The sequence below is a fragment of the Passer montanus genome, unplaced genomic scaffold (genome assembly GCF_014805655.1).
Source record: "Passer montanus isolate IOZ18808 unplaced genomic scaffold, ASM1480565v1 scaffold18, whole genome shotgun sequence".
Lineage (NCBI taxonomy): Eukaryota > Metazoa > Chordata > Aves > Passeriformes > Passeridae > Passer > Passer montanus.
In genome coordinates, this window is record NW_024365381.1 from 5,886,455 (window position 1) to 5,904,053 (window position 17,599).

Sequence of the window (17,599 nt, forward strand, 5' to 3'; positions counted from 1 at the left end):
TTCAAAGTAACTTAATTAGGATTGCTTATTACCACACTACGGTTTTGTTATCTGCAATGTTCATTGATGCTTGATTGTTGATGCAGGCACAATATGTGAAGAAAAAAGTTTTAATCTTCAGGTTACAATGTAAAGACAAACAATAAATTGCTGACTGTGAATTTGCTCTATTTTATTGTATTTTTCACTTAATGTCCTCACTGCAAATGTGCATTGATATAATTCATTTTTTCTGTTATGACAGTGCAGTCCACACAAATATGATGTGACATGTTTTCCCCATAGTCTTGACATTGAAATGGTAGCTCTAAGGAATGTCTTGTAATTTCATTCACCTTCATCTTGGCATTATAATGTTACCTGTTTCCAGTGAAATTATTGTTGAAATGTGACAGTTAAATTACATATAAATGAAAGAAGATTAGCATAGATATAATACAACTTCTGTTTACTCCCCAGGGCTTGAACGTTATATAAACTGAAATGAAATAAAAAACATTTTCAAACATAAAAAACCAGCACAATCACATATATCCATAAATTGCTATTACAAAGTTTGCAGCATAATTCTTATTCCTGAATTCATCTTTTAAAGGACAGCTACTTTATTTTAAAGCACTGAAGTGTTAAAAATCCCCCAACTGTAAATGAGGAATAATGGGATTAAGAAATAAATTTGATTTAAGAAATGGTTGTTCCAGTCAAGCATTGAGCAAAAGAGGTTTGAAATAATCCAAATCTTCTTACAAAATGAATAAAACCCCCATTATTTATTTATTTGTTTATTTATATATATAAATACATGTAAAAAATTGAGATGTGCAAAAGTAAAGTAAATATAAAAACCATATTGTCTTTTTAAAATAATGAATATTTTATTTTTTATGGTTTTTCAATGCAAAGACATTATTCTAAGCATAGTGTGTACCTCTATATACAAATTATAAACAAAAAAATTCAGCATAAATATATTTTAGCTACATTGCAAAACCGGTTTATTTTTCTTTTTCATGTCTAAGCTAAAATTAAAAAATTTTTGCTACATAGAGTACTACAGATTGTTCAGATTGCTAAACTGAAACTTTATTTACATCCATTATTGAATAGATAAAGATAATAAAGATTTTGTTGCTATTGATCCACTCTAATGGATTTTGACTTGATTTTTCTTGCTTCAGTGAAAATGATGCTTCAGGTTTGAAATTATTTTTAATCACAGTCTGAAAGATTAATTGGATAGAAGCTGAAGTTACATGACTTGAGATTTAGCTGCATCTTAACAGCATAAGTACTATAAATAGTGTTCAGTATTGTAATATGTATCAGTGTAGAATTCAATGCTTTATCCTATTCCAATACAGAGATTAAATAACAACTTTATTTTATCTCCTTAGGAGCTGAAAGAAAAGCAGGAATCTAGTATCAAACGTGACATTGATGGAATGGGAGTCCCAGAAATAAAGTATGGAGATTCAATCTGTTTTGTCCAACATGTGGCCACTGCCTTATGGTTGACTTACAAAGCACAGGATGCTAAATCAGCACGTTTAGGTCCCTTGAAAAGAAAGGTAATGTTTGGGGGTTTTTTAAATTACTTGTGAAGCTAACTTGTGGGTTTAATTTTTATATTGAAAATGTGAATATTTCACTCTGAAAGTGAACACAGTGCTGGATATTAATGTAACCATGTAATTGAAGAAAAACTTCATCATTAAGAAATGTATTTAACTACTTTTTTTATCAGAAAAAAATTATTAGTTTGTACTCAATTTTTATTTTTTACACCCATAAAAGACAGAAATTAATTATTTATATAACTATTTAACATCTAAATTTAACAGTTGCAACTGGTGTAAACTAATAAGTCATCTAACATTCAGTGGTGTTTCAGGTTTTTTAATGAGGTGTATTATGTGAAATGACAATTAAATTTTTCACTTAAGAAATGGCCTTAGAAAATAGTCAAGTTTCTTAAGGGATATTACAGAATAATTTCCTCCCAAAATGTTAGATGTAATTGTGATGTGACATCAAGAAGGTCTTTCTCTCAGTCTTTTGATTTTAGGGTACAATTATACTCTTAATTAGTGGCATATGACCTCTTATACCTTCAAATTTTATGTTCATATTTCATCCAGTGTTATGGGGTTTAGTACTAGTTTTATATAACTTCATCATTACCAAAGGACTCCTTTATTCTCAGTTTGTAGACCTTTTACAAATTGAACCCAACATTAGAACATGAAAAAGAAAAAAAGAAAAAAGTTCATTACTGAAAAGAAGCTGGAATTCTTCTTTAGTTATTTGCACGCATGTACATTCATAAGAGAGTAGCCATACACAAGCACTGCAGCACAGAGCCAGGAGGTGCTGCTCACACTCCCCAGGCACAATCACATTTATTCATAGGCAGCACACATGGTCATCATCATTGGGCAGTGAGTGCCCAACCCCTTCACTTCTCAGCAATCTGGCTGATCAGAGAAATTCTTTAAATGCCAGTCATTCAGTATTTTCTTGATAAAAAAATTAAACCACACAATGATGTCCTCTTCTTTCCCATGCCACAGTTGGCTATGTCATTCAGTTTCCTCAGAGGGTCCAATTTTACTTCTTGAAAAGGCAGCGTGTGGATTCTTCCTCTGTATTCATTGAAGAATTTTGCAATATCTTCCTGCAGCATTCAGTATTTTGTTTCTCCAGTTTTCTGCTCAGCAGCAAGAGACTAAAAGAATCTCCATAATTGCCTGTCACTTATATTCTCCTTTGAAACTGTTTCCTTCATGTTCAAAGACTTAAAATCTTTTGTTGCCCTCTCACCTGGAGAATTCTGTCTTGTTAAGTACCTTCAAACAGAAGAAAATCCAAACCTTCTAGCTTCATGCAGTTGATATTCCTGTGGAGGCAAGAAACAGTTTTTCATACCCTGCTATATGACACTAGGCTATAATCTTGTAAGCAACTTGAGATATACATCACTTTCAATTTCATAAAAAATTAGTTTTTCTACATTAGAACTGAAGCCATTGCTTGGCATTCATCCTCTGTCATCATGTCAGGCAATTTTCACTTTCACTCTCTGTATTCCTTCTGAAGCTGGCCTGCACTTTTTACAGCATGACTCATTAGCCTTAGGAAGATTGAGAAGTACCCTGTTTTTGCAAGAGGCAAAGGATGCTTTTCTGGCATAACTTAGCTATTATCACCATCAGCTTCTGTAAAGCCATAGAGAGGAGAAAACAACGATGAGATTAGTTCTGTTATAAAATAGTAAATATTCTTATAAAGTAAAAATTCCTGTTGTTTGGCTTTGGTGTAGCTTCATGTATCTAATTGTTATACTAAAAAATATGTAAGAAATTCTGATGTCTTTTGTGAGACTTTTTGCATGATTTCTCCCAGAATTTTTATATTTTGTCTGTCTCTCTGAGATTATGGCCTAAGAAATTCTGATGCCATTTGTGAGACTTTTTTGCATGATTTCTCCCAGAATTTTTATATTTTGTCTGTCTCTCTGAGATTATGGTAACCAGGGATTCAAGATTTTTCCAGATAATTGTGATTACATCAGTATTGTAGTCAACATCCCTCCACCATCCAGTGAGTGATGGATGTCTATCTTTTAATTTTGCTTTTGTGCAAGCAATGAACTCCTGCAGAGCTCCAAAATGCTAGGGCTCAGGGAACAGAAAAACACATGCTACGTGATTTGGATCCATGCTCTGGAGCCCACTGCTCACAGTGTTGGTCAGTGCCTTGCTGTACTTCAACAAGCAAGGCAGTGCCAAACACCCCTTTCTATATGCAGACAAGTGTTTTATCTGGGGAATTGATGTAGCCAGTGCTGGATGCTTCTGCCTGAGATGTACTTACAGGAATCCTAAATAGCACTTTCCTGTCATTGTGATGTTTCTGGACAATTTAGTTGAGGTTTGGCTTGCTTGTTGTTTCTCTGGTTGGTTTTTGATGGGGTTTTTTTGGTTTTGTTTTGGTGGTTGGTTTTTGGTCAGAGAAATAAGAAATATTGGATCCTTCCAAAAGAGTTTTCCCTCATCCACACTGTATGCTAAGGGAGAAAAGTGCATATCTGCTCTACAATAATAAAGATGCAATTATTTTGCAAGGCATGACAGCTTTAATACCCTATCTGTCGAATGTTTTCATTCCTGTAGCTCCAAAATCTGGAGCTGCACACAATGGCCTGAGCACATATTCTTTAATTGTCAAATGTTTCTCTTACTAGTCTTGTGATGGAAAGAGTAGAATTTCACTTTTCTGTTTTGAGACCTCAGGACCTTCTCCATGGAAACAGTGATATTTAAGCTAGCAAAGTCACCCACAGGGTGATTCTATATAAAGAAGTATCTGAAAAAAGAGGAAAGATGGCCACATTTTAAACTATTTTCCTTTAAGAAAACATTATTAATGTAATAATTCAAAAATATCTTCCCAATCTTCTCCATCCATATTTCCATGGATTCTGCTGTCCAGATAAAGTCAGCATGTTTGAAGGAACAGAGAACAAGTGTAGTGTAGATTCTGCCATGCACAGAAGAATATCACTTTCCAGTGTTTTGTCACACCAATATGCTAGTATGTACAAAAGCTGTTGGTAAATAACTTTCCCATTTGTGGCAGCAACCACCTGTATAGCATTACTGGTGTCTTTAACTACTCATGCCCTCAGAATTACTCTCCTAACTGGGAAGGTGGGTTGCAATTTTTTATTAACTCAAAGCTAAAATGATACAATTTTTATGGAGAATTCAGTAGATTGCTTCTTGAGCAAAGAAGCAGGATAACTCACATTTATTTCAACCAAACCTGATGTAGGATTTTAACGACTCAAAATGACCAAGATTTGTTTTTGGGACACCTAAAAGGGATGCTAGCTTTCTGTGACTTTGTGTATTTTTTCAAAGTGAAAGATTAAAATCCCATAAAAGGATCTCTGTTATTGCTTGAAGTTCATATGATGTTCATATGATGTTCACATAAGAACACAACATATTGTGTAGAAATAGTTAAATGAATCAGAAGTTGCTCATAAACACTATGGCTCCTTTAGCAGCATTGTAATATTTGTTACTCCAGCTTGATTTTTCCTGTCAATAGTCTTAAATCATAAATCCTTTCATAAATGATATTCAAGAAATTGAAGTTCCTCTTTCCCTGAGAGCTAGAAAATAGAAAAAATGACATTTTTTTTGTTACACCTTGAAAATGTTTTTAAGAGTATCTTTTAAAATGAATTATGAAAGAATAAAAATACATTACATTTTCTGCTCTGAATAACTTATGTGAGACTGCAAAACTTGTAGTTATTTAATGGGTGTCTAGATAAAGTGATTAACAAATCTGTATATATACAAATTATTTTTTTCAATGCAGTATTAAAATCAATTAAAAAATTAAAAGCAAAAAGTAATTTTTAAGTAATTATTGTGAAAATTACTGACTCCCAATAGGTTATATTACACCAAGAAGGTCATATGGATGATGGTCTCACATTGCAAAGATGCCAGCGTGAGGAATCCCAGGCTGCTCGAATCATTCGCAATACTACAAGCTTATTCAGCCACTTCATAAGGTAGTTGTTACCCTGTCTTTAAAGCATTCTGAAATGATAAGAATTTCTCTAAAAGAATCGTAATATCCTGCTTTCAAGTGTTTGAATTCAGAAGTTATTAGAAATATATTTTTATTGATTCAAATTTGAAATTTTAATTAATAGTGCCATTAAGTGATAGAACAGTTACATGAAATTATTTACATGAAATCTAATACCATGAAGCCAGAAGCAAGCTGCGTCATAATCCATGTTGAAGAAAACATGCTAACTGATGTTAGTCTAACTCTGCTAGTGAGCATTCAATGATACCTAGACTTTTGTGTAATTAAATAAATTAAGAATGTATTTTCTACTGAAGAATTTTTTTTGTAATGCTTGGCAGAAGTTTTAATGATGATGATAAAGTGTTCACTCTTGTAATACTTGCTGCAATATTTTATGAAAAAAATAAAGAAAGAGTTTTTAATTATTTGCCCATCATATGAGCCTGTTTTTAAAACATTGTTACTTCAGTATCTGAAGACTCTGCACCACTCCTTGGTATTTCTTGAGCTGAGGATATAAAACAGAGCCACCCTTGCCAGCAGTCAGTGCCTGCTAGATGGTGCTATTTATAGTAGTCAGGTTATAGAAAACTGGATTGTTGCACAAGGTTGAGAAAATACTTGAACAGAAAAAGACATTATTTTACTGGCAACAGAGATGCCTTGAAATGCTTTATATTTTTAAATCCCACTCTTCTTTATTTACTATATGAAATAGATGCAGAAGATCTAATTCATAGTTAGGATTACCTGCTACTTTTGTGCTCTTTTCCCAGAAAGTTGTGGGTATACAAATTCAATAACTGCTACTGTTATTGCACATCAAACCTATAACTTTAATGGGATTTAAATTATCTAAACAAAATCAATTACTGTAGTAAAATAGCTTTAATCTCTTTTACTTCTTTTTGCTGAATTACATTGCTTCTTCTTATAATTTTTTTTCCTTTTTAAAGAAAAACCATTCTCTCTGTTTATATCAGCACAGAAAGGAAAATATGATTCCTCTGAGGAAGCTGGGTGCTGGACACCCAAATAATAGATGTTTGAATGACGTTCAGTTCAGAGCATCTGTTGCTTATATGCACATGTCATACACGTAGCAATACTTGATTTAGGTACCAAAAGAGAATAGGCTGCCCCATAGTACTGTAAATTACAGTGGGAGAATGATTAATGCTGCCAGTCTTGTTGTTTTCCATAGTGGGAACAACAGAGCACTGTCACCCAGCGCCCTGCCTGTTGAGGAGATGGCTCAGACACTGCAAGACCTGATCACTTACTTCCAGCTTCCCGAAGAAGACCTGCAACACGAAGACAAGCAAAACAAACTTCGCTCACTCAAAAACAGACAAAATCTATTCAAAGAAGAGGTACAGAGAAAGGGATTTTTGCATTATTTTAAGTGTATTGTCTCATAAACTTTGAGAGAAATTTAGGTGTATGCATATTATCATCTAGATATGATCTATAATGAAATGTTTCTAGCTAAAATTCATATATATAGACATCTAGATATATATATATAAAAGTATGATATATATATATATAAAAGTATATTACACTTGTCACAAGCAACACACTGTCATAAAATTTGATCTTAATACTTCCAAACATCTTTAAAAGGATCTTATTTTACAAAAATTTATTTTTCTCCCTGTAAACTTGTACAACCTGGATACTCCAAATGAATGATAAAACCTGGGTCAATAATGGATGGCTTTTCTGTCCTGTGAATCTGCCTGTCACTTTTTTACCTCTAGAAATTCTAAGAATGCCAGTTTTAGAGAAAGTTATGTATTCCATAATTGTTGAATTGCTCCTCTCTGAAAATTGAATTTTTGCATTTTTATAGAATTGCTAAACGTAATTTATGATGTGTTTAGACACATTTGAATTGCTTCCAGGTTTTCCATACTATTTGAGTATGCAATCACAGTGAAATTACAAATCTCTTGTAGCTTTTAAAAATCTTTGGTTTACAGATATTTTATTGGATAGCAAAATTTCCACCTTTTTTATTCAATGAAAATTCCTTTTTATCTAAATTTAAGCATTTTTTCCTTATGCAAGGAAGAGTTTGCATAAAAAAAAATAATATGGTTAAAAATTGAAAAAGCCTTTATTTTCAGATTTTTATTCTTTATTTTTCATAATACTTAGTTGTGTAAGGAACAGTATGGGATCATTCCCCAAAATTAATTCTCTTTATACAGAAAAATACATATTCAAATCATTTAAGCACAATTGGTTTGTTGTTTGGGATTTTCTTGATTTAAGGTAATGCAACCTTCCCATTTATACAGGAAAAAGTCCTTAAAGAAAAAATGACCAATGCTCTTTCATGTGCAGTTGACTTTCCTCTCTGTCACACGTGTTTAGGGAATGCTGGCACTCGTTCTGAATTGCATTGATCGCTTAAACGACTACAACAGCGCAGCTCATTTTGCAGGAATTGCCAGAGAAGAGCATGGTGGTACATCATGGAAAGAAATTTTGAATCTCCTTTACAAATTGTTAGGTAAGTTCTTAAAAAACCTTCTAAAGTAAAAAAAACCCAGAATACCCCAGCAGCATGGAATCCTACTTGCTGCCTCAGCACCAAAGAATGCTTTGAGTATTATTCACTTTATTATGTACTAAGTTTATTATATACATTACAGATTTTTTTCAATATCCATGCCAGATTTTCTAGAGCACTGCTATTCAAGAGCAAAAAGCTTCTGAGCTGTAATATGACCAAAATTATAGAGCAGAATAAGTATTTATATGTGTATTTAAATTTCTTATTTGATACCTAGTTTATGTTATTCCTCATTTACGATAATCTTGTCTTTTGATGGAGATTAAATACATTCTGTTTTCATCACAAAGGAAGACAGTCCTTATCCATAGTGAAACAAGGAAGTTGAGAGACAGGGCAAGAATAAAAGAAACCAGGGGAAGTGTTTTGAAGCATGAGGTTATTCACACAGAATAGACATGCAGGTGCTTCTGACGAAATCTCATGGCCTTAGAAACTAAAAAGTTACCATTGGTTGTATTTTACTACAGTCTTATGACTTTAAAGAAAAATAGGATGAAAAGAAACTCTCTCTAGTACTATGTGGACTTTTTTTAGATTTTTTCTTGACTTTCATCTGTCGGTACATTTTGAACACAGTGGTTGTGATGTAATATTTTTTGTCCTTCATAATAAAAATCAGTGACAATTGGATACAAAAGATATATTTTTTGTTACTCTTTTTTCCCCCTATGATCTATGACTTCTAGAAGGAACAAAATGAACAGTATTTCTTGAAAGACTTGAATGTTGATGAACTTTCAAAGTGCAGTCTGCACTCCTGAAAGACGCAAAAGCTGTGCATTCTACAACCAGAAATCAGAAAGGAGAACTAAACACCAATATGTCTAATCTGCACTTGACCTCAAATTCCTGTATATGATTTTCCCGTACTTGCTAGGAAGAAAAAGAAAATATTTCAGCCCCATGATCATGACCATGCTTGCCATCAAGCAAGAGTGTTGGCTAACTTCTATTTATATTTAGCAAAAAAATATAACATAAAGCATTTTTTGCTGGGATTCTTGTTTATCCCGGAGACCCCCTTCAATTTCAAAAACTATGTGCTCCTTAGAAATTATGTCAGTTGCTGTTTTTCAAAGTAGTGGAAATTCCAATTCTTTATTATGGTAATATACATGAACTTGTCTGTTCATTGTTTTATTGAGCTACTCTAAAAATTGTGTTAAAATACATATAGTAATCTTTATCAATTTAAAATGGAAATCTCCTGTTTTAAAATGCCTTGCATATTTTTCCAGCTGCTCTCATTCGTGGCAACAGAAACAACTGTGCTCAATTTTCCTGTAACCTTGATTGGCTAATCAGTAAATTGGACAGATTAGAATCTTCCTCAGGTGAGACTCACCTTTACAATGTAAATGAACTATCACTCAATGCCTGTTTTACATTATTTACACAGCAGTTTTCCTTGAAGCCAACACACATTAGAAAACAAATACATTCTTGGGGTTTGTTTGTTTGTTTGGGGTTTTTTTGGTGAGATTTTTTGTTTTACTTTTTTTCTTATTTTGGGTGGGTTTTTCTGTTGGTTGTTTTGTTTTTTGTTTGTTTGGGGTTTTTTAATTGCTTAAAGTAATATATTTTAAGAGACACTCATATGGAATTGTTTTGCTTCAATACATTTTTTTTGTGCAATACTACACCCAGTCAATGTTGAACGTGACCCTGAGGAATTGAGGGATTGGGTCAAACAGTATCAAGAGTGGTGTACCATGAAATTACATGTATTTGTGGCATGCATATAAGCTCCATATAGATGTAGCTTATAGTTTTGGGGTTTTTTACAGTGGAGTAATCAAAAAAACATTAATATACTACACAGTGTTCCCTTTACCTCTTCCATTGAAAGAAGGAGCTAAACTTCCAAATTTCTCAAGTGGTTTTGAAGTTGTGGCTATAGTCAAAAGAAAAGAGAAATTTACATTTTTATTATGCATTTGTTCCTAATACACCATGTCCAATGATGAGTTCTTTCGTTCTCTTTTTAGGCCAGAGAAGCTATACCATCTTGTAAGATACTCTTTGAATGAGCTTTTAGGTTGTGTTCAGTGGTGCAGGTGGTTTAATGACAGCATTGTTTCTGTGGCCTTCATATAGGTATTTTGGAAGTGTTGCACTGCATCTTGATTGAAAGCCCAGAAGCTTTAAACTTAATATCCGAAGAACACATCAAATCCATTATTTCACTGTTGGATAAACATGGGCGCAATTACAAGGTATGTTTGGAAAAACTAAGGATGTAATGTTAATCTTGCAATAATTTGTGGGGGAAAAAAGATGAGAAATGTCTACATGGAAATATTTGATTCTAATACCTTTGAAGGAATAAAATAACCTTAAAGTACACTAGCAATTTTTTTTGTTGAGATTAAAAGAATGTTTAATATATAAATGCTTTTCAGCAATTTTCCATTATCAAAAATTTGTATGAGAAGTAAGCAGTTAAGAAATATTGGTAACCAGTCAGAACATTGGATTTGATGAGAAAATGAAATATTCTGGTAGCTGTAGAAAGTGGGCAGAGTAGCTTGCTTTGTGATTCAGGGCTCTGGAGAAGTAGTGGACTACCATTACATCCACATATATAGAGAACTATATCCTGCAAAGTCATTCCTAACTTGAGTAATAATAATAGCAGCAGAAAAGAAAAAAAATAAATTGGAAAATCAGAAAAATAATCCAAATATCTGAAAACACAGGTGTTCTGAAGAAAGAAAAAACCCCTGAGTTTCCAGAAGATATACTGGATGAAATTAATTTAGACACCAATATGCAATTTATTATGATAGAAGAAGGTGAACAGAGTTTCTGGCTGCGACCAGGATGACATCACAACACAGACGAAGATATAGGTTTTTGTGTGATTTTCTGATGTGAGTTTCCTTCCTCAATTAAAATTTTATTTGAAATATTGATAAGCTCGAGGAAGAACAGAGGAAGTTTTTGTGAGCTGAAATTACCTTCTTTTGCAAATCACTAATACAGAGAACCTAACCAGCTACAGATACAGTAAAGGAGAAAAGAATTTTTAAACAGGGTTAAGGAGTATGAACTGATATACGTAGGCATAAGAAAAAAAGCTGAAATTACAGCAGGAAGTTTAGCTTACTATTTTTATCTCTTAACAAGATTACTGTGTTATGCCAGTCACCTAGAAAGAACTTTTGTCTGAAAAATCTCAATGTAGATCTTGTATTGAGAACTTAGAGCAGAAACAGAGACTGTACACAGGGGAAGAATTATGCTGGGTAATGGATTTTTTCATTTCCATTTGTAGTCTTTGGCTACACCTCAGCAAGTACTGAAGAGTGGGTGGGAAAAAAAATTCAACTCTTATTCCACAAACGGTATATCTTGTTCTCCTGCTAGATTAGAGATTCTGTCAAGATTTAGGAAAATAATAAACAAAATAGTCCTGGAAATTATTGAGTTGAAGGCTTTTTTAAATTAAAAGTCTTCTGTCAGAAATAGTCAGCATAATCACAGAAGTTATTTAAACAGTTTATATGTAAGGTCTGAGTTGCTGGCAATCATTAATGTTACTAAGATGCTTTACAGATGAGTACTGCTCAGCTTATGTGGTTCTTTAAATTATTACCTCTATCCTTCTGCTAGATGGTTTCTGCCCAGTTGCAGAGGTGATAGAAAGGAAAATGCTGGGATATAGAAAAGTGTTTAAGCAAATATATTAGCTTAAGCAGTGTAAGTTAATGTTAATGGTGGGTTTGTGTTCAATTCGCTAGCCAGACAACAGGAGTAGCTAAAATGAGTTTCATATCCTGCTGTTTCTGGAGTTGTACAATAGTAGTAACACAGTCAGTGGTGTGAAGATGTGTCCTTTGTCGTGGAGGTGGCATGTAGCAATCTAGACCACTTGGGCTCATTGCTCAAAGATTGTCAGAGGTCAAGCACACATTGAAACTTCTCTGCTTGTGAAAGTGTGCAGCTTTGCTCCTCAGCATTAAGCAACATTATGTTACTGTGTTTTCTCTTCCAAAACCACCTGCTCCAGTATCCTGTAAGAATGATATCTATCTCTTTCAATTTTCAGATTCAAGAAAAAAAAAAGGAAAAGAAATCTGAAGTTTTAGAACATCTTTCTGAAATTCTGTTTTGCTTTATATTGAGCTTTTAAAGCATCTTTCATTTTATAAATAAATGGATTATTTCTCAAATTGAAAGCATTGTTTCTATAAAAGACTCAAAAGCAGTCAGTCTCATTGCCATTGAGAATTATTCACTAATTTTGCACAGGAATTTTTTAGTCTGCAGAAAATTTATCAAGGAATTTCATTTTATATTCAAATTTGTATTGCGATTTAATTAAGTCTTAAAGAATTGTCATACGGCTGTTTTAGCTGTTTTGTCTGATCAAAATGAGAATAAAGATTTTAAGATTTTAAGATTTTTTAAGATTTTAAAGGAAGATTTCTGATGCATTCTCAACCCCTGTGCTCTGCTTTTATATTCCACAAATATTTGATATCCTCTATCAGTAGTACAGAATACACTTGGCCCAAATATGTGAAAAGTATATAGAAAGCAATAAATGTATATTATATCCCTTCCTTTAGGCCTATTCTGAATGAAAATTAAGCTGACAACTGAATAAAGGTGTATGCTTCTAGCTGCCTTTATCTTACTACTTCTGATTTTTCTTTTAAGGTTCTCGATGTACTTTGCTCTCTCTGTGTCTGTAATGGAGTTGCAGTCCGTGCCAACCAAAATTTGATCTGTGACAATTTACTGCCCAGAAGAGACTTACTTTTGCAAACACGTTTGATTAATGATGTGACAAGGTATAGTGATATGTTATAGTTAGAAAAGATTATTGCTGTTATATTAGAAAAAAATTGAATTTGCGTGTCTTCAATAATTAATTGAACAAAAAACTGAAACCTAAGAAATATCCCAAAACTTTCAATACTGAGAAACACACCTTAGGAGGTGATAATGTACTATGTATTAACTTCTGAAAAAACACATTTTTACTGACAATATGGCATTTGTATGGAAACTGGGATCAAATAGAAATTGTTAATTCATAATCAGAGCTGCTCTAAAATGGAAACTTGAAACTTGCTTGTTTCTGAGTCAAAACATACTCTGAAATACTTGTGTGTTTTAAGAGAGACTTGATTTCCTGGCAACCTCACTCCACGTTTTGATTTTAATAAATTTTCTTGTAATTTCTCTTTTGACTGTAAGTTTTTCAAAGCATGGAACCTCCACCTTAGAAGATGGTTCTACAGCAGCTTTATTAATTTAGGCAAAGTGGTTCACTTAAAAAAATATTATAAACAAAATGTGGGTACCTATACTTATATCATACTTGCAAAGAGAATTTGACAATTACACAGCAATTCCTATATCACACTTTATGTTTACACTAACTGTTTTGCATTTTCTTTCTTAGCATAAGACCAAACATATTTTTGGGTGTTGCTGAGGGCTCTGCACAATACAAGAAGTGGTACTTTGAGTTAATAATTGATCAGGTTGATCCATTCTTGACGGCTGAACCCACCCACTTGCGGGTTGGATGGGCCTCCACTTCAGGCTATGCTCCCTATCCTGGAGGTGGAGAAGGATGGGGAGGCAATGGTGTTGGTGACGACCTCTACTCTTTTGGGTTTGATGGCCTTCATCTGTGGTCTGGTGAGTACTTTGTGAGCTCCCACTTATTCTTACAGTTAACATTTACCTACCTTTACCTTCCGCTTTCTTGTGTATATAACATGATATTTCATAGTGAGCTACATTCAGAACTCCAGGTTATCAAGAAATTATTTAGAAGTTCAGATCAGACTTCTTGTCTGAGATGTTAGCCAATATTGAATTATATCAATTAGGCTTTTTAGAAGATTGCCTCTGTTTTCATGATTTCAACCACAGAATGGCATTTTCCAGATCTAGATCAATACTGACTTAATTCTGTCTGTCAAAAAAAAAATGGATGTATTGATCTCAGATAAATTAATTCTATACAAATTGACATTTGCATTATTATTTTACTTTGAATCTACAGTTGAAGGAAAATGACAGTTATTTTTAAACCTGTTTACAGATCTATTTATCAAATTGAATTAAAGTATTGAAAAATAGTTTCATAAAAGTTTGGTCAATTAAAATAATAATTTCTATGCTACTTCCAACTTCATTATTTTAGTCTTTGTGTGTAGAGTCTTTAATTATGAACTATCACATTATTTTTTCATCCAGATTTCTCTTGCATGCTCAGTAAATGATGGTTATTTTTTATCTTGCTCAATTTGTGGCTTATGTTTTAATGTGCAATCTTCAAGGCATGTAGACAAAATCCTTAGCTTCTCCATATTTCTCAGTGCCTTTAAATGCCATATACATCTAGGTATTCTTTAATTACTCTGAAAATAATAGAGTGGGGCCATGCAAATGGAAGATGATTTTATGAGAATATATATGAATACACTGAAGTAAAGTTTATGACATTAATTCTAATAATTCGTAATTTGAGAGTATTTCCTTTGTCAATTATATAAACATTGTTCTAGCATTGGGTTTTGTATATAAAATATGTGTGTGCAGACACAAATAATTCAATATTTTGTTCCAATACTACTGAACAATTCTCCAGTGTTAGAAATTATCATTCTTTGGAGAAGACTAGGAAGCATCTGCAACATACTCCATTAGAAATGGTCGAATAAATAATTTTTAAAAATTAAACCTGCTTAAATATTCTGATTCCTAAATACTTTTATCCTAGGTCGGGTACCCAGAGCTGTAGCATCTGTCAATCAGCATTTACTAGCATCTGATGATGTGGTTAGCTGCTGCTTGGATTTAGGTGTACCCAGCATTTCATTCCGCATTAATGGACAGCCTGTACAGGGAATGTTTGAGAACTTCAGTACAGAAGGGTTTTTCTTCCCTGTCGTAAGCTTGTCAGCAGGTGTAAAGTAAGTACAACTTGATATTAGTTGTTCAGTGATGATTTCACTTTAAAGTGTCATGTGAGCCTGTAAACTAGTTGATCAAGTTACCATGTCTGGACAGCATTATTTTATGGGTATTTGGTGACCTAGGTGATATTAATTTTGTTTCATTACAATTATCAGTGAAAAAACATGTTAGAAATGCAGCATCATATTTTGCACTAATTAAGGTTCTCACCGGCTTTCTCAGCAGGGAGTACAAAACCTAAATCATCATTAAAATGGATACTGTGCTCACAGTAGGAAATAGAATTGATGAGAAGCAGTTTTGGAATCTCTTTACTAATATTCCCTATTTCTTATAGGGAGTACAAAACCTAAATCATCATGAAAATGGATACTCACAGTAGGAAACAGAATTGATGAGAAGCAGTTTTGGAATCTCTTTACTAATATTCCCTGTTTCTTACCTCTTCTATAGCTAAAATACTGAGATTCAAACTTACTGTATACAATTTATATGGTTGTCTATGTTCAGTGAATTCAGAAAACCTCCTAAAGAATCAAACAGAATAAATGAGAGCTGGAAAAGGTTTAGTAAATCAATTTCATTTATTCCCCTGGAGTGACCCTGCTATGTAACTTCTTTAATACAAAGCTTTTAAAAATATTAATAACTTTTTACTGTAAGAAATCTGCCAAAATGGGTGTAATTATTTTCTTTTATTTAATTCCTATTTGATGTTGTTTTTATATTTTGTGAGAACATTTTTCTTTATAGTTTATAAAACACCATAGCTGATGTTAACAGCAGATATCGTCATCTGTGTCTATTACTACCAGAGAAAATACTTTACATGGGAATCCTGAGTTCATGAGTTAAGGAGGGTGTTCTGGGGTCTTTAATCTTTATAAAAATGTGAACACAATATGTTGATCTGTTCTAATACTCCTATAGGCTTCTGGTCACTCCATAAAAAAATGTAGTTGCTAATTCCTAGAGATAACAGGATTTATTTTTATTTTTTTTAGCATTTCTGTGTTTACCTCTAGACTTTGCTCACTTGAGGATGGAAGTATGCAGCTGGATAGTTTTTATCTTTGTTTTTGTTCTTGGTATATTCTTAAATTTATATGACAAATCTATATCTGAGGAGAAAAAGAACATTTTAGGGGTTTGCAAAGAATCTTAGTCGTGCTTCTGGAACTCATTGTCAGCTGTAATATTCTGTATAATATTGTTTATTTTCCTAATGTATTAAGGTTTTTAGTGGTTTTTTTAATTGTTTCTCTCATATGCCAAACTGTCTGCATGCGTTCACTGAGACGTAACTTTAAAACTTTCAAGTTATGTATCAATAGTCCTAATAGTATTTTTAGAATAACAGTCCAATTTAAATTAGATTTCTGTTTCCAAATCCCTTAAATCTACTAAAAAAATCACAACTTACAACCATTTGATTTTAAGTGAGAAATATTTCAATATGCCACTACACTAAATAATCAGCTTTGTTTTGGGATAACAAATTTTCAAAAAACAGTGGGTAGATGATGGTTTTACTGACAGTATCTGCTAGTATGAATGCTTGGTAACCCTTTGGTATTTACCATAATATGAAGAACACATGCATTTTTGTAAATGGTAGTAAAACAAATGCTTAGGCTTCTACACTATTTATCCATAATCATAGTATATGCTGATTATTTAAGAGTCTAATTGCTTCATTGAAAATTGCACAGAGTTCGTTTCCTGTTGGGTGGACGTCACGGAGAGTTTAAATTTCTGCCTCCAGCTGGCTATGCTCCCTGTTATGAAGCATTGCTTCCAAAAGAGAAGATGAAATTGGAACCAGTCAAAGAATATAAAAGAGATTTTGAAGGAGTGAGGGATTTGTTGGGTACAACACAATTTCTCTCACAAGCTTCTTTTATCCCTTGTCCAATAGACACCAGTCAGGTATGTGAAATTTGCAATAATGGGATCTATAACTTATGTCTATTCAAAACTTACATTCACAATATAAAATTTTCCCCCTTAGCAGTTCTTCCACTGCTTGTTGTGATGTACTAACTAAACTAAGTGATCTTGGATATACAAGGTGTGGTAACTGGAACCTCTTCTTACTTCTGGAATTGTTATGCTCTTTCCTTAGATTGCTCTTCCTTTTCATCTTGAAAAGATCAGGGACAAACTAGCTGAAAATATCCATGAACTATGGGGAATGAATAAAATAGAACTGGGCTGGACATATGGCAAGGTATGTTTTGAATGACCTGCCTGGGTATAGTCAGCTGTATTTGGTTAAGTGTTCTACCAGCCCAAACCTTGACTTGGAATTTGAATGGGGTATGCAATGGTGGTCTATACATTACCAACAACAGGTGGCAATGTAAGCTGGAAGGAGACAGCAGTATTAACTTTTTTGTGACTTTTTTTAGCATACAAATTCCTTAAGATTTTCGTTTTGTTTATTTCATT

The 17,599-nt window shown here is 33.1% G+C and overlaps 1 protein-coding gene across 8 annotated transcripts in view; it reads left to right on the forward strand.

Annotated features, from left to right (window-relative positions):
- RYR3 (ryanodine receptor 3) overlaps window positions 1–17,599 on the forward strand; it is a 193,441-nt gene that overhangs the window by 65,058 nt on the left and 110,784 nt on the right. For all 8 annotated transcript variants that reach the window (XM_039705015.1, XM_039705018.1, XM_039705016.1 and 5 more), the window contains 11 exons: window positions 1,395–1,568; window positions 5,469–5,590; window positions 6,821–6,989; window positions 7,999–8,137; window positions 9,442–9,537; window positions 10,301–10,419; window positions 12,869–13,002; window positions 13,620–13,861; window positions 14,952–15,144; window positions 16,861–17,077; window positions 17,274–17,378. In XM_039705015.1, coding sequence (XP_039560949.1) covers window positions 1,395–1,568; window positions 5,469–5,590; window positions 6,821–6,989; window positions 7,999–8,137; window positions 9,442–9,537; window positions 10,301–10,419; window positions 12,869–13,002; window positions 13,620–13,861; window positions 14,952–15,144; window positions 16,861–17,077; window positions 17,274–17,378 — 1,710 coding nt within the window. The remainder of the gene's footprint in view (window positions 1–1,394; window positions 1,569–5,468; window positions 5,591–6,820; window positions 6,990–7,998; window positions 8,138–9,441; window positions 9,538–10,300; window positions 10,420–12,868; window positions 13,003–13,619; window positions 13,862–14,951; window positions 15,145–16,860; window positions 17,078–17,273; window positions 17,379–17,599) is intronic.